Below are 14,574 nucleotides of genomic sequence, written 5' to 3'. Positions count from 1 at the left end.
AAGAACAAGAGGTCCGCGTAGATTAAATGACTAATATTACCAGTGTTGAATACAGGCCTTGATATTGAAAGAACACTCAAATAAAACCACTTAACTAGATGCACTTGGAAGAAATCAGGTAGCAGCAAAAACATTAAAACAGACTGTATTAAATAAATATTAAAAACTAAAACTAGACTAAAAACCATGACTAGTATTTTGTTAATCACAAGCCCATCAGAGCTGGTTGAATATAGTATGTAAGCAGTGACTGGTCGCACACAAGCACTACAAAAAAATTAATGCACTTCAGAAATACAACCTCAAAGTAACACACAATGTCATGAGACCATCATGATGCAGCTAAAAAATTAGGCCATTGCAAACAAAACCTGCCAAACTAAACGTAAAGTAGATCACATATGGAAAACAAATGCAAACATAAAACTGAAATGAAATGTACAGAGAGGGAATGGTTCTCTAGAATGGCCAAACTTTGTTCTCTGGTCCACACCCACCGGGCTAAGCACACATCTTGAGATAACACCTGGTTCAAGATGGATGACTAGGCGGTGAGCAAACCTTTAAAAGGACAGCATTGCTATAAGTTTCACCTTGCAGGCTTAATCAGAGCTGGTTGAGTATAGTATGTAAGCAGTGACTGATCGTGCATAAGCACTACAAAAAATTAATGCACTTCAGACATACAATCTCAAAGTAACACACAATGTCATGAGACTATCATGATGCAGCTAAAAAATTAGGCCATTGCAAACAAAACCTGCCAACCTGAACGTAAAATAGATCACATATGAAAACAAATACAAACATAAAACTGAAATTAAATGTACAAAGGGGGAATGGTTCTCTAGAATGGCCAAACTTTGTTCCCTGGTCCACACCCACCGGGCTACGCACACATCTTGAGATAACACCTGGTTCGAGATGGATGACTAGGCGGTGAGCAAGCCTTTAAAAGGGCAGCATTGCTATAAGTTTCACCTTGCAGGCTTAATCAGAGCTGGTTGAGTATAGTATGTAAGCAGTGACTGATCGTGCATAAGCACTACAAAAAATTAATGCACTTCAGAAATACAACCTCAAAGTAACACACAATGTCATGAGACTATCATGATGCAGCTAAAAAATTAGGCCATTGCAAACAAAACCTGCCAAACTAAACGTAAAATAGATCACATATGGAAAACAAATGCAGACATAAAACTGAAATGAAATGTAGAGGGGGAATGGTTCTCTAGAATGGCCAAACTTTGTTCTCTGGTCTGCACCGGGCTAAGCGCACATCTTGAGATAACACCTGGTTCGAGATGGATGACTAGGCGGTGAGCAAACCTTTAAAAGGACAGCATTGCTATAAGTTTCCCCTTGAAGGCATAAGCAGTGACTGGTCGTGCATAAGCCCCCCGCCACTACAAGAAATTAATGCACTTCAGGAATACAACCTCAAAGTAACACACAATGTCATGAGACCATCATGATGCAGCTAAAAAATTAGGCCATTGCAAACAAAACCTGCCAAACTAAACGTAAAATAGATCACATAGAAAACAAATGCAAACATAAAACTGAAATTAAATGTACAGAGGGGGAATGGTTCCCTAGAATGGCCAAACTTTGTTCTCTGGTCTGCACCGGGCTAAGCGCACATCTTGAGATAACACCTGGTTCGAGATGGATGACTATGATCAAGCATGTGTGCTCTCTTGGCTACTTTCACCACCGTCAAAGTACTGTCTGCACAACCGGCTGAGAAACCAAGTCAGTAACTGGGAGACCTATATATCGTGATGACCTTGGCATCTGATGGCAATGGAACTTTTTAACTCTTGGTCAAAAGTTGCTGTGGCATATGTGAAAACAAGAGAAACACGGGTCACGTCTCATTCAGCACCTGAAAAACAAGAAAAACAAAACAAGTTTATTATGCTTTATTTTTGCAAGGGAACATAGCATATTTTCTAGAAAAAAAAAATCATCACAAAAACAATGCATGCTATGACAAAGTAACATTAAGCTCGACCAAGAGCTGTTTCAGCACGTAAGCCCTTTACCTTCATTTTTCTTTAACTATCAAACGGCCTTTACCACACTCGCCAGCCAGCATTCAGGTGTCAGCCTTGTTTTATTTTGCCTTTGCCAACTCATACTTCAAGTGGAAATTTGTCGAATGATCTCAGCAGCAACAAAGCAGAAAAATTTAATCGATGCTTAAGCTATCATTGAGAGTACAACATTACAGCAATAGAGATCCCTTCAGGGCAAACACGCCAAGAATGCTCCTCACCAGTAGCGTGCCTGACGACTATTCTCGCTCAGTTACCTTTTCCCAACAAAAGTGGTCTGGTTTATGTTTGTAGATTTAAACTCCCAAGGCAAAATTGGCTATGGAGGATGGCAAATTAGGAGGCTCTAGATATTTCGACACCCTTTGATTTTCTAGCATGCATTCATGTTGCACACTAAACAGGCACATCATTCCGTTTTGCCTCAATTGAAACGCAACTACCGTTTTATCTTTTTAGCAAGTGTTTGCTTTCTTTGGCAACACTTTGCAATGATGGCTGGATGATATCACAACCCTGTCAAGCAATGATTATTTCATGATGCCGCTGGCTTTTCTTGTAAACAAGACCTCTAATGCTTAGCATATTGATTATTGCATATCTAAATTACCAGTCTTAAAGTAAAAGAAAAATATGGTACCTGCTAAAGTGTTTTGCAACACAAAGTAGCAATTGAGTAAACAAGTTGCACATCCAGCAATAAATAGAACAGTAAACTAGCATGAGGAAAATCACTGGAAATATAAGAAGCCCGCAGAATCGGACAAATAACTGCAGTATCGAGATCGTTTAACAGGGGGTAATTTACTGACAGCCAAACGCTTTGTACCGTGTGGCCGAAAAATGCAAAGCATCCATGCCCTGTGCCATGACACTACACATTGAAAAGCCCTAGGTAATCAAAATTAAACAGCAGTCCTCCATTACAGTGTCTCTCATAGCTACGCTTCTCTTGGATGTTAAATCTCATGTATCATGCAAAGACAATCAGGCTAATCCCCATAAAGTTTGGTCAACAAAAAGCTGCTCATAAAGTGCACTTAATCTAAACCTTAACTGTAAACTCACATTTTTTTAACAGCTTTAATGTTTCAAAACTTTTTGACAAAAACCTCCACTGTACAGTCATAACGATACAATGGCTAAGGATAGCTTGCTTTGTTTTTGCCTACAAGACTAGAAGTTGATATCGTGAAGTACAAGCATGCTGCAATGGCAAATGGCACTGGTTTTACCTAATCAAATTATTGCAGCTAGTGATTACAACTAGCATAAGAAACAGACCTGCACATGGATCAGCAGACAGTACTGGTTTCTTCTGTCTTTGAATTCCAGAAAGCCTTTCAGGTGCATGCCTCAACCATGATTTGATGACGTCCTCAACATTGGCCATGTTCCCTTGCGGAAATTCTCCTGCAGCAGCTAAAGATAAGATATTAGAGTGTTGTGTTCAAACTGAATGCAGACACATCAACGTACACTGAAGCATTGTTTGCTTATTTGGGCGAAATTTTGTGCAGAGGTGGAATTTAACAGTAATTTTTATTTTATACCAGGTTTAAATGGGGACTTACTAGGTCTTGTCAGGCCTGTTTTGGAAAAATAGGAAAAATTCTCCTGCCTCAACAGGAGGCTTTCTTGCAAAGAAACCATGCACAATCTTCCACATGTATCTGTCTTACCTATAATTGCATTTGATGTTTTCAAGCTTGAAAAATTCAGCTTGTTTTTCCTTCCAACCCAGGAGAACTTTGCTGCCACCTGGTCGCTTACAACATAGGCCAGCATGCGTTTAGCGGCCACGTTCGCATTCTTGCCACCAAGCTGCACAAGCTCGCGTACCTGCAAAAAAATCATGTCCTGTTTTAAGATATGCACCTCTAGGTGCACAAGACACATATCATTTTACAAAATACTTTCTTCCTTGCCAAGCTGATTTGCACAAATGTCAAGAGTGCACTACATTTAAAAAATTATGGTAGACACTTAAGCCCTGCCTTTTAACGGTATGATGCAATAGCATAGGCGATGACCCAACACGTAAAGCCCCGACTTAACTAAGCTATATGAATGTGGCTGCATCGTCTAGGTATAGCATGCCTGACTCTGCATCTAAGAGCACTGCAAGGTTGACACTCAATTCACTGTCCTGCCTCAAATCGGCAACCCAAGCTGGTAGCTCCTCCCAACCTTCTAAAACATTTGGTCTCGTTAAGTCGTACAAACCATCAAACAATTAAAGCCCGGCCATGCCAGCTACCATCTGCCAGTGCCATGCCCTTGATTTTTCACTCACAACACCAATACCAGATTTTCTGAGTAACGGGACTTTTAAAGGTACTATGTTAAAATAAAGCCGATGCTCAAATAGCATAATTAAAAGCGTACTACATAGCTCACACAAGAAATAGCACAAAAATAGCCCATTTGCACTACAAGTACAAGTATAGAGTTCTGCAGTTTAAAATATTTTGCAATATTAACCATGTATATATTTATTTTAGTTTACAATTTAGAGTTTACCACTGGAGACAGCCAGCGATGATTGGGTCACACAACTTCAAGACAAATTTTATTACTCAGATACAAAATTTTCTATGCTTCACATGAATATAAATAGCAAAACTGTACTAACAACAACTCTACAAAGTGAATGACATAGCTTTCAAGTTTTTTCACCCCTTGATATAAAAAAAAAAAAAAGGTGCAGTACATTTTTGTAGCTTTGTAAAAAAACCTCAAATATGGTTCATACTGCAGCTGCTTCAACTTATAGAAAATGAGCATTAAAGCTTGAAATTGCTTCAAAAAGTATTATGTGGCAACTCTTAATGAGAAAGGCATAAAAGCGCTTTTCCCTCCAGCTATTCTGCGTGCGCTGAGTAGGGGGTCACGTAAAATGGTGGTGGTGTGCGCCGATGGATGCGCGGTCTCCTCCTCTCATGGCTCTCTCTCAACTTTTTCTTTTTGGTCTGTGCCATTAGAACTGAAGACCAACCATCTGTATCCTTAATGGCTTCTTGTTAGCCCACCTCTCATGTAATATCCCTAGAGGACCTTTAAAATAAAAATAAATAAATTTCAATATGCCTCCTTTAGAGCTCTCCTGGTTCATTATATGAACACTTACCAGAAGTGCAAATTTTTCTTTATCCAGCTGCTCGTTGAACTTGAGCAGATCATCCACCGAAGTGAATGGCTCAGTGATAAGAAGGGACTTGGTGATAACTGCTTGGCTTGGAAGAACTTCACATAGTTTGTTTAACATATCTCCATGCTGCTGCTGCGTAAAGCGCAAGATATTGAGTAGCCGGATAACGTGCTGCTTGAAGTCTGGAAGTAGTGAAAGAGACGCAAGAAAAAATATATAATTGAGAAACGGAAAAAATATTTCGTTGACGAGTAGTCAAGGGTTCGACGAAGGTTCGTCTGGTCAGGCATGGTAGTTGAGTAAAAAGAGTTTCAGTCACTGACCAAGTCAACATGAAAAAAGAAGACGTTTCGGAACCCCTACGGGTTCCTTGGTCACAACCTTTTATTTTGTTGATGCTGCCCTTCTCCTTAATATAGTCTTAAATATGCTGGAATGCCTAGCACCCTATACCCTGCAGCAAAAAATGATGCAAGTGGTAAAATTTAATAGAAAGTTGACAGTAATTTACCATCCTAATACCTAGTAACACTATTATTTTTACTCTTCAATCATAATGTTGTATCTAACCTATGTTACTTAATGCCCATATAGGAGTCTATAAGGCAAGTTTTAAAAAAAGTCTCACTTTATACCTGCACAAACGGTTGTAAATAACCCTTGGTTAAATTATTGTCTACGAAAAGCAGAAGTAAGTTTTTTAAGAGCCAAATGTATTCATAGTTAGATTGCTTTTTAACTGCAAAAATTACTGCCCAAGCAAGGAATGTCCCATCAATGACAAAGAAAACATCACATGAAGGAAAGCCACTGTGCTCACATTACCACACACTAGAGATAAAGGTGGGAAAGAGAACAGCAAATTCAGGCAAAGAGCACAAAAGCATCAATGAGAAAAAAGAAAAGGAATGTGTCAACTGCCAGCAACCCAGACTTTAGGTCACCAGTACAAAAACGGCGAAGGTACAGAAGAAAAGCAACAACCCAGCTAAGTGCTACATACAAATGCTACCATGCCAGGTAGCCATACAGGGGCCACTGTGCACTTTGAGCTAAACTTAACCCCTTCAGGCACGAACAAAATATCTAAGAGCCATTTTTGGTTCTCCAAGCTTCAAATGATGTGCCCTGAATAAACTGAAAGAAATCATTTTATTTTTTATAGTCATTTGCGATGTCCCCATTCGAGGACAGGTCACCTCAATACAGAAAAAGTAATGCATACTACCAGCAGAAAGTGCGCGAGCGCCCTTAGCAAGTATCGAGCTGAAAAGATGGTTAACGGATTATTGCTCAAATTTTTAATTCAGTCACTTCAGAGTACGCTTATTAAAAGGTCAAAGCAATTACTATGAGCAGGCATGCACAAAAAGATGGCACTTTGAATCCGACACTTCACTGTGCATCCTTCACGACGGCAGCGCTGTGAGTTCAGTGTGTTGACATGTTCCGGCAAGTGGTTGTAGCCATTGTACCTAATGGTAGCGTCAGTATTAAATGCGGTTTAGGCTTCATTGCGACAGGCACTGGGCATTCACTACATGGTCGACCGCGCTATTTCTGAGGTGTTCTACTGCATGCAATTAGGCTGTTTGCGACGTCGGTTTGGAAGGCCGCCATGCCCAAAATAATTTTCTGTGCAAGCTCCTCAGCACTTCCGTCTCATAGGTACTCTATCCAGCTGTTGCACAGCGCAAGATAGAAAGTGAAAAAAATACCTTCACCGCCTACTTTCTAGTTTTTGACCGAATAGGGTACAGCGACATAAGGAAGTTGAGCTTGGAGTGTTTTGAAAAATCCAAAATAGCACTTTTATTGCCTTTTTGCATAGCAGGGAGCACAAAGTAAGAGTCACGCCCAACCCTCAGAAAAAGGAGTATGCTGGCAGAAGCAGCGTTGAAGTGCCCTGTCCCCGTTGGAAGTGCATGCAAAGTTGAATACGCTCGTAACAAGGATGATAGCCATTATTTCACAGTCACGGGCCCTTTCTTCGATAAATAAATGCTAATATTTTGGTCAGCGAAGATTCTTAAGGCCAAAATGACAAAAGCACGAAGCAATTGCTGTCAGCTCCATAGAACATAGCCGTGTCAATTTTTTCCGCGCTTTTCAGGCACGGTTTTTTTTTACTTCGTAAAAGATAGTGCCAGTTCAATAAAGTCGATTTCCCGAATAAGATAAATACCAAACCAGAACAGTTTGTTGGTTACCATAACATTTAAAATGTATCTCTTTGGACAGCTCACAAAGTACAGAAATCTCACCTTGAGGCTTATTTGGATGTGCTGACGAATGGAACAAAGGCTTCTCCATACTAAGCGCTTAACCACACATACTACTAAGTGGAAACAGTAAATTTTTACCAGAAGTGCAAAGACTAAAATCTGAACTTACCTTCATCAACAGAAAAGCTGCTAGAAGCCTTATCTGCAAATGGAAGAACGAGCAGCCTAACCTTAGCATTGAATGTATAAATTTGTTGATAAAATAAAAAACTGAAGCAAAATCCATCACTTCTAACATTTTACAGTGTAACTATGCAAACTGCCAGCATTATGAGTGCATGTTTTTTGTTTCATTTTCAACTCTTTTTTTGACTGAATTGTCCTAACTGTGCTAATATGCTCATCTAAGCTTTCAATAAATGGGCAGAAATGCGACTACATTGCAGTGCCTTTTATGCCAAAGTATGCAGTTAAACATGGGTATAACACTAGACTGGCCACGAAAACACCTGCTTTTTCATACATGTTTCCGCTGTCAGGCTTCCCGTCACCAGTGCCTTTAGGAACGGACTTCTTTCTTTGCATCATCAGTGCTGTCGGCCATCCCCGCTGCCCTTGCGTTAGGTTTCTGCACTGGATTCTCAGGATCAAATGTGCAGTGAAGATGGGTGCACAGGCTCACATCTTTGTCATATTTTTGCTGCTTTTGAGCATGAACAGTAATAATTATTGCTAGTGTAAAGGGGAAAGCAGTGGAGACCACTGCATCTGCCATATAGATATGGAAACCGTGCTGGAATGCGGTGCATTGGAACGATTGCAGTCCCTCCTTGATATTGCAGATGTTCCTCTCATTTCAATTAACGTCGTACAGTGATGAAACTTCCACGTGGTTCGGCTAAATTTCCAGCAACTCAGTACTAGCTAACAGATAGTTGGCACACCAAATTTCTTATATCAGTCAAACACTGCAACACCTTCACTATTTGGAGCTCTCAAATAAACATGCTTGAATAGAAGCGGTTATGGGAGATTTAGAAACATCATAATATAAAAGAATTTGCTAAATGGAGGTTCATTAAATCCAGGTTTAACTGTAGTTCACTGAAACATAGTGTCCCTCTAGAGCAGTATGATGACACCACAGCGTCTGAAAAAGTACTCCAATAAACACTTCTGAAAAATCCTGAAACAGCGGTATTAACTCACCTTTATCTGAAAGATCACGGTCGCCAAGAGATACCAGCTCCAAGCAATCATCTGGACAGTGAAAAAACAACCAGACATTACACCACTGTTTGGCTACACAACACCAGAAATTCTCCAAATTTTACCCCTATTCGGCACAATGGTGAAGTCTTGACCAAAACAATTTGCACACTCTTTATGTCGGATTCATAATTGTTACCCATAACAATGAAATTGCTACATGCATTTCAAAAGCTGAAAAAATTCAAACTTCTTAATGCTTATTGCCCAGGTGCAAATGAAATGCAAGCATGGCCACGAATCATACAAAACTAAGCAAAGCAAAGTAATCTAATCTGTCCGAACCTTAGCCACACTCTTTTGCCACGTTCACTTTGCTTTGCCACATCGACCTTTTCCATCTGCCTCAGATGAAGAGTGAAAGGACCAATTTTTGAAGTTATCTTAGCTAATAAATCTGTGTAAAACTTTCATCTATGTCTTTCATATTAAGTTCTACAATTATGCAAAAACAATAGGGCCTTGCCAAAGACAAAAAGTTACTTAAGCAAATTAGCCTATCATATCATGATGCTGGTGTAAAAGTTTCACACATAGATACGTCTATTTCTGTTGACGAAACTTACTGATTTGTATGTAATACGAGGTTTAACACCCCAAGCAATATGAAACATGCAGCATGCTATAGTGGAGTGCTCGGGATTAATATGAGCCACCTGGGGTTCTTCAATGTCTGCTAACATTGCACAATGCATGGGCACCTTGCATTTTGCCTCCATCGACATGCATCCACTGCAGCCTGGATCACTGTTATGTATCACTGTTATGTATTAGAATCCAGGAGTTAGGTGCCCTAACCTTCAAGCCATCACATCAGGATGCTATGTTTCAAGTGGCAAATTCTTCATGGGCTTAACACTTCATTCATTAAAAAACAGAAGCCCAGGAAAGTACATACAAGTAGTTTCTGCCATATGTGTGGTTGTTTCATCACCTGGATTAGTACTGAAAGAGTGTGTTCTTTTAGGTGGCTAACTATAATTTACTCGTTTCTGCCCTTATGCGAGTTGGGTAGGACAAATCAGAAAGGAAATAAACATGACAATGAAAGCAGATTCCCCACTTGCTTACCCTCACTTTGTGTGGCGTTTTGTACAGCACTCTGTGTGGCACTTTGCACAGCACTTTCAGTCACGGTGCTAGGCACAGTAGAGGACAGACCTGAAAAGAAAACAAAACGAAGGTTGCCTATGATAACTATAACAATGCAGCCGCTTAGCATTTTTCAAGTGAATGATCAATAACCTTGAGGAAAGTCAAGGGGCACTGATGGAGCGTTCGTCACATGCCGCACTTTCACCCTGGGGTAGTCTGATTCTTCATCATCAGACCATGCCTGGGGTGGCCTTCTAATCCTCTTTTGTGGCACTTCAGTGTCACTACTAAGCTCAGAAGTATATTGACTTCTGTCGAGCTTCTTTCTAGCCAAATCATAAGTACCTGGAATAAATTTTCAGATATACAGTGCTGCAGACTATCACAAGCAAAAGTGCTATGTCAACTGCATTTACCAAACAGCCCCTTCACAGATACGTCGAACAGTTGCCAAGATGAGTCCGGTGGTGCTGCTTTTCGAACTAACGACACAATCCTGTCCCCTTTTACATGAAGTGGCCAAGCACACTGCCTGTCACTGATCCATGAAGACGGAACAACCTCCACTTGGTCGTGGTGCAAAAATTCAACAATGGCATATGCCATCTGAAAAATGAGAAAAAAGAAAAGATAAATCTCACACCCACATAAACAGAAGGACAACTGAGACTGCTTTTGAAATTGTTAAAACATGCACTAACCAATATTTGTGTCAAAGAAACAGGCAATAACAGAGGTGAAATATGGTTGAGTGGCATGTCAGTTGGCCGTGTGTAGCTCCGGCACCACTAAAAACTTGTCACCCATCGGCAGTTTAACCATCTTTTGCAACCTATGCAGGTGCCATATCTTTGGTGATGAGGGGGACGATACAAGACAGATGCCAATCCTGGAGGAATTGAAGGGCATGGTGTACAAGTCCTCTTTAACTAAGAATTCATAGCCAATAATGCACAGCTCATTTGAGTCTTTCAGGTGCGCTATGTTTTTGGCTACAATGACATGGCCATCTTGCAGAAAGCAGCTGTCTTTGTCATTTAGAGAGATCGTGAAGTTTTCAAATTTCACCGTTCTGTACTCAGGAGGGGAGCACTCTGGCAACAGCAGACCTTGCGTGTGCTGATGGAGCGGAAGAGGTGTTTCACTCAATGGCTCCCAGTTGCATGGCTTGAGATCTGCCTCAGCCATCCTATTCTGCAACTGCTCTAGTGGCTTCCCATGTTTGCGAAGGCATTTCTTAATGGCCTGCATGTTGTTCTCAAATGGAAATGCACTGAAGGAGTCCAGCTCACCATGTCTTTCAACATCAGAAGACAGATGTATTAAGCAATGTACATTGAAGGAAATATGTTCTTCTCCATACAGATCACCAAAATCTGAAACAAAGCACCTCAGAAGCTTATCAGCATATGCAGCATGCTGACGACAGAGAACCTTGTTAGCAAGGATGGAAAGGGAAGCACGAAGAAAGAGAAAATGCTGGTACAAGTTGTCTGACAAACAAAACTTCAGGATGACTGGGCCAGTGTAGAAGAGAAAAAGCCTGAATTCAGAAGCCTTCCAACGCTCTAGATCTTCAAGCCCTCGTGATTTGCGAGGAAATTCTCGAGGTATGAAGCTATGCAACTGACTGCTCTGCTCACTGAAATTTTGACGATTAAGTGGTCCAAAACGTACTCCTAACGGTCCAGAAACCCACAAAGAAAGAAGCTTTTTCATGACACCAAGAAGCACAAGGTGCATGTAGTCCAAGGGTATGTCATCGACACAGTTGATTGGGAGGTCCAAAAGAATTGACTTTCCCTTATGATGCTCACTGTCATGCTGGTTTCTGAAACTTGCATCTGTACGCAGCGAGCAGTCCATTTCCAGAAATACAACTCTTCCATGCAAATACTGCCCTTCCACAGTGCATTTGGGGCAGCCACTGTAGCCACCATGCCCTTTTGTAGCCATTATAAAGGCTCGTGCAGGAGCATCACACACAATAGCCTTCACGGTCACATGTAAAATTTTGCCATTGACAATGAGGCCTTCAGACAGCAAGGTCTGCAGCTCAGAAACAAATGGCTTCAGAAAATCACTGGAAGAGTCTGGCTTTGAATGCCCTGCAAATGCACCAACAAGAAATGGTGTTTCATCAACACAGCCATGAGCAAGGCACTGAATAGGCCAGAGCTGCATCCTTGAACTTTTTGACAGTGGAAGACCATCAACATTGAATGTTAAAGTAATCATGGCAGGCGGATTTTCTACTTGGCGCAGCAAACGAAGCAGTCCATCTGCTAAACCAAAGTGGCAGTAGTGGCCTGGTGCTAATGGGGTAACCGCGCACTGTTCCCGTGGTTTGCGAGGAGTACGCAGAAGCGTGCGACCATCTTTTGGGAGGTCCGACATAGCAGGATGACCTCTCAATATCTTCAATAGAGCTGTCAGCGCACGCCTTTTGATTCCGTGCTTAACTGCCCATTCCCGCAGATAATTTCGGAAATCTTGTTCATCTCGACCATCACATTGCGACGTCGCTGCTCCACTGTCACCGTCTTCGGCACAAGGACAAAACTCTAAATCCTGCATGGGCTCATTGCACCGTGAGCGATGCAAACTTGCGCTCAAAGCAGCTGAGGTAACCAAGCTGCCATCACAACTTCCATCACTACTATAACCTTCTATAGAACGTCCAGCAACCACCACAGTAGGCCCAGTCCCCAACTCGCGAGAGGTTCGTCCTCTCGGTGTGCATTTACTTGCGCAGTCAAGCAGCATCAATGACTTCTTCGCCTCCCGGGTGGCCTTTTCACATACGCGAGCATCACTTCGTTGCTGCATAGCCATAATGAGTATGCAACCGGATAAATAAAACTAGCTGAACAACCAATTAACGCCACGTGTATAAAAAAGCAACTACACGATTCCGCCATAACAGTACGTCCCGTTTTCATACTTACAACGAACCTAAATCGGCTGAAGATTGAAACAATGGCGGGCAATTCTTACCACAAACGAACTCACGTTTTGTACTGCTGACGCCGGCTGGTTGCAACAAGTTGGCTCCAGCTAGCTTAACGTACGAAACCTGCAAAGAAAAGAAATACCCAAAAGTACGCACTAGGGCTACGCTACAGAACGAAAAAATCGGTCTTACCGCTCTCAGGAGTCACGCAAGTGACGTTCGACAGCAACGACTTTCGAAGAAGCGAGACAGCGATACGAGCGCCGCGCGCGCGCTCGAGCATCGGATCGGCTAGCAGTGGCTGTTGTTGGCTGTAGCAGAGGGCCGCCGTACGGAGATGGACGTGTATTAACTCTAGACAGATATACAGAGCAGAAAACATATGGTACCTTCAAATGCAAAAAATACTTATTTTTGACGCATGTAACATTCTACTTTATAACGAAAACACATATGAGTGCATTTCAAAAATGTCAATCGTGCAGAAACGTACAACGGACGTCCAGAGTATTATAACACGACGGACTGTTCATGCATCCAAAATAGTGAATCCGCTGGACTTTCGTTGGTTTGAAGTTGCTGGACATCCAAAAACAAATATCCGCAGGACCTCCGATGGTTTACTACCGGTGGGCTTTGTTAATGTCCGGAAAAAGACGTTCAGTGTACGCCCACTGGACGGCCCAATGCGGTCGCGGACGTTCGGATCTAAATCGGATGTCCGACGGTCATTTGTGGTCCAATGGGACCTTTCCCCACAGAGTACCTGCGTCCAACTTATGCAGATATGGCGCGACGCCCTGCCACTGCTTCGGCGCCATTACCGCCACCCGATCAAGGCTCACTGTATTCCGCACACACTGAGCCGTTCGTCGACAACCGACGACCACCCCAGCGGAAGACGGACCTGTGGCGCGCCCCAAATCGCCAGCGCCTGTGCATCCATTGCGGGGAGCCAGGTCATCTCTATCGCCAGTGCCCCTATCGACACCTTGGACTTCACGGATTTCCCATCGACATGCGTCGCCCTCCAATAGGCCAAAGACCCCGGGAGATTGAAGACTACTTAGCGCAGCAGCGCATGGCGCCAGCTTCTCAGCGGCAGTCACGATCCACGTCCCCCCGCCGACCATCGCCGCAGCGCGGGCCATCCTGGACGGCGCAGCGACGCTCGCCAAGTCCCCACCGGGAAAACTAAAGACAGCGACCTCCGGGGGCGAGGCCGCTTGCAATCGACGTGACGAAGACCCCCTGACAAGGAGACCTGTGAGCGATCTGGATTTTACGGCACCGACGACAGTTCCTACGCATGAAAATCGACTCTCGCTGGACATACCCGTGCTTCTCGACGGCCATAAGGTTAGCGCATTGGTGGACACTGGCGCGGATTTTTCGATTATAAGCGGGAAGCTAGCAGCGCTACTAAAAAAAGTCATGACACCATGGTCGGGCACGCAGATTCGCACCGCTGGCGGACATGTCGTAACTCCTAGTGGCCTGTGCACGGCACGAGTTCAAATTCGCAGCTCCACGTTTATTGTAAGCTGCCTCGTTATACCTGACTGCTCCCGTGACGTTATCCTTGGGGTTGAGTTTCTCCGGGAGTATGGAGCTATTATCGATCTCCGAAAGCGCACAGTGACATTTTCAACCGAGAAAGCTGCTGATACTGACGCCAAGAATCGCCAACGCCGCGCCGCCCTTCGAATTTCCGCCGAGAGCGCTTCGATTCCGCCACGCGCCAGTGTTTTTGTGACTGTTACTTGCGACGAACTGCGTGACGGGCATGCAATCGCGGAAGGCAACCAGTCACTTGTG

At 42.9% G+C, this 14,574-nt stretch overlaps 2 protein-coding genes across 2 annotated transcripts; both read right to left on the bottom strand.

Annotated features, from left to right (window-relative positions):
* Nucleotides 1-1,789: 1,789 nt before the first annotated feature.
* Nucleotides 1,790-13,445, bottom strand: LOC146194138 (uncharacterized). The gene is made up of 11 exons (XM_084597260.1): nt 12,949-13,445; nt 12,816-12,879; nt 10,220-10,409; nt 9,954-10,148; nt 9,780-9,869; nt 8,649-8,699; nt 7,609-7,641; nt 5,194-5,396; nt 3,746-3,905; nt 3,348-3,485; nt 1,790-1,891 (listed from the first exon to the last, which is right to left on the bottom strand). The coding sequence occupies exons 3-11, from the start codon at nt 10,407-10,409 to the stop codon at nt 1,881-1,883; spliced, it is 1,071 nt and encodes a 356-aa protein (XP_084453386.1). The 5' UTR covers nt 12,816-12,879; nt 12,949-13,445; the 3' UTR covers nt 1,790-1,880.
* Nucleotides 10,481-12,789, bottom strand: LOC146194139 (uncharacterized). Its single transcript, XM_084597259.1, has one exon. The coding sequence runs from the start codon at nt 12,636-12,638 to the stop codon at nt 10,563-10,565; it is 2,076 nt and encodes a 691-aa protein (XP_084453385.1). The 5' UTR covers nt 12,639-12,789; the 3' UTR covers nt 10,481-10,562.
* Nucleotides 13,446-14,574: the final 1,129 nt, after the last annotated feature.

Source organism: Amblyomma maculatum, chromosome 3 (genome assembly GCF_055883805.1).
Source record: "Amblyomma maculatum isolate TAMU_Amacu chromosome 3, ASM5588380v1, whole genome shotgun sequence".
Classification (NCBI taxonomy): Eukaryota; Metazoa; Arthropoda; class Arachnida; order Ixodida; family Ixodidae; genus Amblyomma; species Amblyomma maculatum.
Note: the sequence above shows the minus strand (reverse complement) of the source record. Positions and strands in the feature narration are given on the sequence as shown.